This window comes from Lampetra fluviatilis, chromosome 3 (genome assembly GCF_964198595.1).
Source record: "Lampetra fluviatilis chromosome 3, kcLamFluv1.1, whole genome shotgun sequence".
In the NCBI taxonomy this organism is placed as follows: Eukaryota; Metazoa; Chordata; class Hyperoartia; order Petromyzontiformes; family Petromyzontidae; genus Lampetra; species Lampetra fluviatilis.
The window spans coordinates 4,912,278-4,921,135 of NC_136277.1; the positions used below are offsets into that span (position 1 = coordinate 4,912,278).

At 49.8% G+C, this 8,858-nt stretch overlaps 1 protein-coding gene across 1 annotated transcript in view; it reads left to right on the top strand.

Annotated features, from left to right (window-relative positions):
* Positions 1-6,883: 6,883 nt before the first annotated feature.
* Positions 6,884-8,858, top strand: part of LOC144948036 (zinc metalloproteinase nas-13-like) — a 6,152-nt gene continuing 4,177 nt past the window's right edge. Inside the window, exon 1 of the mRNA XM_078877467.1 lies at positions 6,884-6,893. Coding sequence (XP_078733593.1) covers positions 6,884-6,893 — 10 coding nt within the window. The remainder of the gene's footprint in view (positions 6,894-8,858) is intronic.

The following is an 8,858-nucleotide window of genomic DNA, read 5'->3' on the forward strand; positions in this document are numbered from 1 at the left end:
ATACCCAGGCAGATACTATGTTTTTGTGGAACTAATGTTAAGGCATCATCTCTTCGTGGCATGCTCCAGGTTCAGCTATTTCATTTCTATACTGCCCTTTATATCTGCACTGCTGCTTCATATGTGTTCTACTCCTTTTCATCTGTGCTATCCCTTCATGTCTGTACTACTGCTTGTACTGCTCTGCCCTCTCCCGTGTTCATCTCTCTCTCTTTGTGCCCCTCTTTTTAACGGAACCAAACAAAGCTGATACGTACTCGGTGTTGTGTCGAGATGTCTGAGGCAATAACTGGGCTAGTAAAAAACACAAATAAAATACTTGGATTATTACTGGGCTAGTACACACACTAGCACCAGGCGGCTGTGTGGACATGACAAAGACAATTCCTGGTGTATCACTGGGCTAAGACACACACTAGCACCGCAATGCTGTGCGAGTCCCTACTCAACATATGCACTGCTTGTGCCGAGGCCAATACCAGTCAGCAGTATCCATCTTGGGAAAGTATGAGAATGTAGTTAGAGTCTCCTACCCAGATCAGCACCTGACTAAACTTGGCCAGTACTCTATTGAGAAGCAGAATTGAGCTTCTGCCCATGCTGCTATCGAGCTGCTATCGAGTCAATGCATCAGATAGAAGAAGTACTAAAGCTAGTAGCTGGAACAGTATGTGGCCAATATCTGGCTGGCACCCAAGTTAATACTGGGCTCCAATGGAGCTAATATTCATGTTCGTGCTGTGTTTGCGTTATAGTTGTGGGCCAGCACTGAGGCTTGTGCACAAGCAGGAGTGGACATACTTGGCCACATGAGCTGCTGCCCATCCAATGCTCTCTGCATCTCTGTATCACACATTATTTATCCGTGTTTTTCTCTGTCTGAGTCTCTCTGTGCCCCTCTCTCCACACCCTTACAGGGCTGTTTCACTCTGTCTTTGTGGGTTTCGTCTTATTCGATTGAGTCTCCTCAAGTCCCCCAACAATACTCCAAAATTAGATTTAAAACCAACATTTGCCTTGGATATCACTGACACGCGAATTACATTAAAAATCTCATCCTTGGATGGTGCTGATTATCTTCCTGCCTTTGCCCTTCATGTGTGGAAAACCACATTTCTGAACTCATCTCCCATATTTGTAACCTCTCCAACTGCATCATAAAGCAATGCTGACCCAAACAACGACCAACCGATTAAGTTTTTACTAAAAATACAAATTACTGACTTGATCCAAAAGAATAACCGATCCACTCCAAGCAATCAGGCTATAGAGAAAAGGTCAGCACAACCTCAGTAGTGATAGACACTCTTGATGTTATCTTCAACAGCCTGGATAATAATAAACACCTTTTTGTCATCCTATTTCTTGACCTTTCTAAAGCATTTGATACAGGTGATCACGACACGTGTCGAAGCCAAAGTAAATGTCGGAACTTTTCAGATTATATGGTAAACTTGTTCAAGAGCTACCTCTCAGGCCACACACAGGTAATCTCAATAAACAGCCTTTCCTCAAACAAAACCACTATCACCAAAGGTGTCCCTCAGGGCTCCATACCCGGTGCTCTCCTCTTCTCTCTTTATGTCAACAATTTAGGAGACTCACTGATCCACTCCAACCTAAATCTGTTTTCTGATGACACTGCTGTGGTGGTGTATAGCAAATCTGAGGATGAGCTGTATACTAAGCTGCAACAATCTTTGACTTTCACCAAATGCAACTAAATGATTAAAAACTTTTATCCGAGTGACAGCAAGACAAAACTTACAGTGTTCTCTGGAAAATAATGAATAAAACCCCCTCCCCACTACCACATTTATGGCGTACGACTCTCAACAACTTTAACTTGTTGATTAGTTTAAATATCGAGGTGTCCTCCTTATTCATGAGCTATTTTTCTCTGTACATGTTGATCATATTTGGAAAAAATATAAAGATAAAAATTGGCTTCCTATACATAAATAAATTTTGCATTCCTGACTACAATTGGATATCGTTAGAGTTACTATACTTTCCATATTGAACGACTGTGACGTTATTTACAGACTTGGCGTAGGCACAGCGTTAAGAAAACGTTGGTCCATTGTACCACAACAACAACAACAACCGCCATTCGCCACTAAGTGGCAGTGACGTCACCACGACGCTTGTGCCAGGCCATGTGCACCTTGAGGCCACGTGAAGTGTCGAATGCCCGCTGGCAGGACGTCACGCGGCAGACCCAGGTGCTACGGGTCGACTGACTGAGATGACCGAGATGACTGGCTGATGCACCACCTGTGCCCCCTACTGGGCCAACTTGCTGTGCTTTAGCCACCCGGCGCTCCGCTCGTTGTTGTGAGCGTCGCTCCTCCACCCTCCGTTGTTGCTGGAGGGCGACTGCCTCCAACTGCCCAGAAGCGTCCTTCACGAGCCTCCTCCACAGAGGCCGATCTTGACACCGCTGGTACCAGTCATCGGCAAGTCCACTCAGCTCCACGTCCTCCTGTACCACATCACTCCATCTCTTCTCTAGCCCGTGCCGTGCCCGTTTAGCCCCCTCGATCCGGCCGAACAAAAGCTGTTTCGGCATGCGGGCTACATGACCCAGCCAACGCAGCCTTGCCTGCCGAAGGAGCTCACCGATGGGACTTTGCCCAGATATTTCAAGGATTTGTGAGCTCCTCACACAATCCAGCCTGGTTAAACCCAGGATGGATCGTAGGCAGGCCAGCCTAAATGTTTCCAACCGGCGAAGATGCTCCATTAGGGGGGTCCACTTTTCGCAAGCGTAGAGAAGGTAGGGAATGACTGTGGCCGAGAAGACTTGAAGCTTCGTGAGTAGCGACAGACCAGGTAGCTTCCACACAACGTTACACAACCGATGAAAATATATTGCCGCTCGACCGATTCGGAGTGTGACCTCTGCTGTTAAACTGGAGCCGGTCATAAGCACACTGCCCAGGTATGGGAAACTCTCCACTCTCTCCACTACTGCCCCATCACCGATTGGGAGTTGTGGGGGTGGAGTGTCCGATGGTACAAAATACCCAGGCAGGTGCTTAGTTTTGGTGGGAGTGATGGTAAGGCCCCACCCTCTTAGTGGCACGCTCCAGTCTCAGAAGCAGCGTCTCCAACTCCTCCTCTGAATGAGCAGCTATTACCAAATCATTGGCATACATAACGTGGTTGACCAATAGGGAGCCATCCCTTGAACGTACCCGGGCATCGATCAGCCTCCCATTATATCTGTACCAAATGGAGATTCCCCCGGTACAGCTATTGAAGGCTTCACGAACTACGTGGTCAAAATAGATGTTAAATAATGTGGGAGCCAGAGGACATCCCTGTTGCACCCCAATGTGTACAGGGAACGGCTCTGACTCTTGTCCGGCAAAACAACCCCCTACCTCCTCGCGATGCCGGACGGGCAACACTGTCGTGGACAGTGCTGTGGGGGGAGGGCCAATGCCCTTTGGCCACTCCCCTCATGGCGTCTGTGACCACCACAGTGGCTAAACGGGGTTCTGGACGGGTGCGAGGGGCTGGTAACCCCTCCACCTTCAATTCATTACCACGAAACTACGAATTAAACTACGATTGTACCACACACACTTATTCTCTCACTCACTCACACTCACTCAACTCTCTCTCAGTCATATTCTTATCTCTCTCAGTCACACACTCTCACCGGCACACTTTCTCACACCACTCTCTCAAACTCAAACTCTCTCACTCACAGACTCAGGCTCACCCCCCCCCGCAACTCACAAAGCGCAGCACGAGGCCCTGGCAGGCGTGGTGCTTGAGCAGGCTCAGCAGGTACTTGAGGCCTCCACAGTCCACGAATGTCTTCTCTGCAATCAGAGAGAAAGAAAATAATCACTCAGAGATCCCTCCACTCAACCCAATGCACGAACTACAATACCCATACACGCACCACGGTACTCATACTAGCACCACGATACTACTACACACACCCACGATACCACTACACACACCACGATACCTCTAAATGCACCACAATACCCCTACACAGACCACGATACTCTTACACGCATTACAATATAGACACTCCCTGGGTTACGGAAGGGTTAGGTTCCTGAGATCGATCCGTATGTCAGAAGCTGATCAATTTCCCCCCAAAATTAACGATAAAATTCCATAGCCAGAAATCTTTGTGAATGATGAATAATTTAATTGCTAGATGAGGAAGAAGGAGAGGAGACAAGCATTACAATTGTAGTGACATAGAATTGGTCACTAAGCAGCCTAGCGCTGGCTGCTGGCAGGGAAGGGGATCTGCAGATTGTAGTAGCCCTGACTGACAGCAGGCCACGTGATAGACCCAAGAGGGATCTAGGGGAAAGGTTACAGAAGGGACATGTCGAGAGCCCACTAGTAGGTTCTAAAAGGGGGGCGTGGCCGGGGTGGAGCGTGGCTACGCTGAGAGTATAACGGCCCCAAAATGGGACCTCGGGGCTGTAGTTTGGAGTGGGATTCCTGTCTCTGCTGTTGAAGATCGTCACCATCATCGCTGTCATCTCACCGCCTTCGTCGCTGTCATCGTCACTTGATATATTGTGCTGCTAGGCAGTATTTGGCTGTCTTAGTTCAGCGCCATCAAGTCAGACGGCTAGTGTTGTGTGTAGGCTAGCAACCAGTATAGAGTTGCATATATACAAGTGGCAGCAGAGTGTGTAACCGTGTTGGGTGTGTATTTTATAAAGTGTGCTCGGTGTTAATTAAATAACTGCCTTCAAGAACTTACGTCTCCAAGTCAGTCACTACACAATCATCGGGGTCAATATCAGCAGTCATAAGTTATAAAGGCAGGGCTGTAGAGGAAGCTGCAGCCCTGCGTTTTCGCCTCACTCTGCGGTATTCATCCCCTGACTCACCACGCTGGACGACTTGTGCTTACGTAACTAACGCAAACATTTCTGCAAGTTGAAATGTTTTTTTAACATGATTTATGGGAGCATTTCCGTAAGGTCGGATTTCCGTAAGTCTGATCTTCCACAACCTGGGGACTGTCTGTACTCCTATATACAACAATCGTCATTCACCACTCAATGGCGGTGACGTCATCTCGGTGCTTGCGCATGGCCATGTGCCCTTTAAGGCCAAGTGAAGTATTGAATGCCCACTGGCAGGATGTCACGGGACAGTCCAAAGTGCCATGGGTTGACTGACTGAGATAACTGGCCGATGCACCACCTGTGCCCCCTACTGTGTCAACTTGTTTTGTTTTAGCTGTGAGGTGCTCCACTCATTGTTGTGAGCATTGCTCCTCTGCCCCCCGTTGTTGTTGAAGGGTGACTGCATTCAGCTGCCTAGTAGCATTCTTAACGAGCCTCCTCCACAGAGCCTAAAATCTTGACACTGCTGGTACCAGTCATCACCATGCCCACCCAGCTCCACATCCTTTTGTACAACATCACTCCATCTCTTCTCTAGCCCGTGCCACGCCCAATTAGCCCCTATATCCGGCTGAACAAAAGCTGTTTAGGCATGCGGTGGCTGGGCATGCGGTCTACATGAAACAGCCAATGCAGCCTTGCTGGAGGAGCTCACTGATGGGACTTTGTCCAGATCTTTCAAGGATATGCGAGTTCCACACCCAAACCAGCCTGATTAAACCCAAGATGGATCATAAGCTAGCCAGCCTAAATGTTTCTAACTGGCGAAGATGTTCCATTAGGGGGGTCCACGTTTTGCAAGCATAAATAAGGGAGGGCATGACCATGGCCGAGAAGACCCCCAAGCTTCGTGTGGAGCGACAGACCAGGTGGCTTCCACACAGTGGTGCACAGCCGATTAAAAGATAAAGCCGCTCGACTGATTCGGAGTGATACCTCTGCTGTCAAACCAGAGCTGGTCATGAGCACACTTACCATGTATAGAAAACTCTCCACTTACACCACAACTGCTCGATCACCAATGTGGAGTTGAGGGGGTGGAGTGTTTGATGGCACAAACTACCCAGGCAGGTACTTAGTTTTGGTGAGGCTAATGGTAATACCCGACCTCATAGTGACACATTCCAGGTTCAGCAGCAGCACTTCCAAATCCTCCTTTGAATGAGCACCAATCACCAGATCAGCATACATAACATGGCAGACCAATAGGGTGCCATCCCTTGACCACACCCAGGCATGCATCAGCCTCCCATTGTATCTCTACCAGATGGAGATTCCTCCGGTACAGCCATAGAAGGCGTCATGAGCTATGTGGTCGAAAACTATGTTAAATAATGTGGGAGCCAGAAGACATCACTGTCGCACCCCAAGGTGAACAGGGAATGGCTCTGACTCCCGACCACGTAGTTTTACCTAGGCCTGCCCACCATCATGAAGGTTCTTAATGATTATGAGCAGAGAGTCAGGGACCAGAGCCCAGATCTTTTGATGGTATGATAAACCTTGACTAGGTAAAAAAAAGCAGAGATGTAGGTCCTGTTGGAATTCCCTACACCCCTGCTGTAGAAGGCGGACAGAAAATATGGCATCTGTGCAAGACCGCCTTGGCCTGAAACCCCATTGGGGCACCGCAAGCCTCTCCTCAGCGTGCCTGGCAAGGTGATGCTGAATAATCCTTGCCAGGACCTTTCCTGGCATGCTGAGGATGGAGATGCCCCTGTAGTTATTAATCTGTGCAGTCCCTCTTCTTAAAGAAGGGCCCCCCTTCTTAAAGAGGGGGAACACTGGGGCATCCTTCCAATCCTGCGGAACCCGTCCAGTGGTTATGATGTAATTTAGGGAAGTCTGTGAGATCATCTCTAACCGGTGCTTTTCCTGGTCTTAGATTCTGGATTGACGTCCGTACTTCCTCAACAACAACCGCCATTCGCCACTAAGAGGTGGTGACATCACCACGACGATTGTGCCAGGCCATGTGCACCATGAGGCAACGTAAAGCGTAGAACGCCCGCTGGCAGGTCACGGGGCAGAACCAGGTGCCACGGGTTGACTGACTGAGATGACCGAGATGACTGGCTGATGCACCACCTGTGCCCCCTACTGTGCCAACTTGCTGTGCTTTAGCCACCCGGTGCTCTGCTCGTTGTTGTGAGCGTCGCTCTTCCGCCCTCCGTTGTTGTTGGAGGGCGACTGCCTCCAACTGCCCAGTAGTGTCCTTTGCGAGCCTCCTCCACAGAGACCGATCTTGACACCGCTGGTACCAGTCATCGGCAATTCCAATCAGCTCCACGTCATCCTGTACCACATCACTCCATCTCTTCTCTAGCACGTGCCACGCCCATCTAGCCCCCTCGATCCGGCCGAACAAAAGCTATTTAGGCATGCGGTGGCTGGGCATGCGGGCTACATGACCCAGCCAACGCAGCCTTGCCTGCCGGAGGAGCTCACCAATGGGACTTTGCCCAGATCTTTCAAGGATTTGTGAGCTCCTCACACAATCTAGCCTGGTTAAACCTAGAATGGATCGTAGGCAGGCCAGCTTAAATGTTTCTAACCGGCGAAGATGCTCCATTAGGGGGGTCCACGTTTCGCAAGCGTAGAGAAGGGAGGGAATGACTGTGGCTGAGAAGACCTGAAGTTTCGTGCGGAGCGACAGACCAGGTAGCTTCCACACAGCGTTACGCAACCGATGAAAAGATATTGCCACTCGACTGATTCGGAGTAAGACCTCTGCTGTTAAACTGGAGACGGTCATAAGCACACTGCCCAGGTATGGGAAACTCTCCACTCTCTCCCCAAAAGCCCCATCACCGATTGGGAGATGTGTGGGTGGAGTGTCCGATGGTAAAAAATACCCAGGCAGGTGCTTAGTTTTGGTGGGGCTGATGGTAAGGCCCCACCTCTTAGTGGCACGCGTCAGTCTCAGCAGCAGCATCTCCAACGCCTCCTCTGAATGAGCAGCTATTACCAAATCATTGGCATACATAACGTGGTTGATCAATAGGGAGCCATCCCTTGATCGCACCCAGCCTCCCATTATATCTGTACCAAATGGAAATTCCCCCGGTACAGCTATTGAAGGCTTCACGAACTACGTGGTCATAATAGATGTTAACTAATGTGGGAGCCAGAAGACATCCCTGTCACACCCCAAGGTGTACAGGGAATGGCTCTGACTCCCAGCCACGTAGTTTTACCCGGGCCCGCTCACCATCATGAAGGTCCTTAATGATCGTGAACAGAGGGGCAGGGACTCCGAAAGCACGAAGAACAACCCAGAGCCCAGGCCTACTGATGGTACCATAGGCCAGGTCAATAAAGCAGAGATGTAGGTCTTGTTGGAATTCCCTACACCTCTGCTGAAGCTGACGGAGAGAAAATATGGCATCTGTGCAGGACCGCCCTTTCCTGAAACCGCATTGGGGCTCCACGAGCTTCTCCTCAGCGTGCCTAGCAAGGCGATGTTGAATAATCCTTGCCAGGACCTTTCCCGGCACACTGATGAGTGAGATGCCCCTGTAGTTGTTACAGTCTGTGCGGTCCCCCTTCTTAAAGAGGGAGGCCACCAGGGCATCCTTCCAATCCTGTGGAATCCATCCAGTGGTCCAGACTGTTGTTATGATGTCATATAGGGCAGTCTGTGCACAAACGCCACCCTCCCTCAGCATTTCGCTTGGGAGATCATCTCTGCCCGGTGCCTTTACTGATCTCAGACTCCGGATCGCCTTCAGTACTTCCTCAACAGATGGCACCTCAGCCAGCCACTCACAGGGGGTGACTTCTTCCAATATTTGAGGCACCACATCCTCAGCAGGGTCATCGCCACTTTGTGCCATGATGTTTTCCTGGCTGAGGGATTCCCCCTCCCCCAGGACCTCACAGAAATGCTCAGCAAATTTGCAAATCTGTGGCAGCCAATCACACACACTAATACACACACAATATCCACAAATGCAC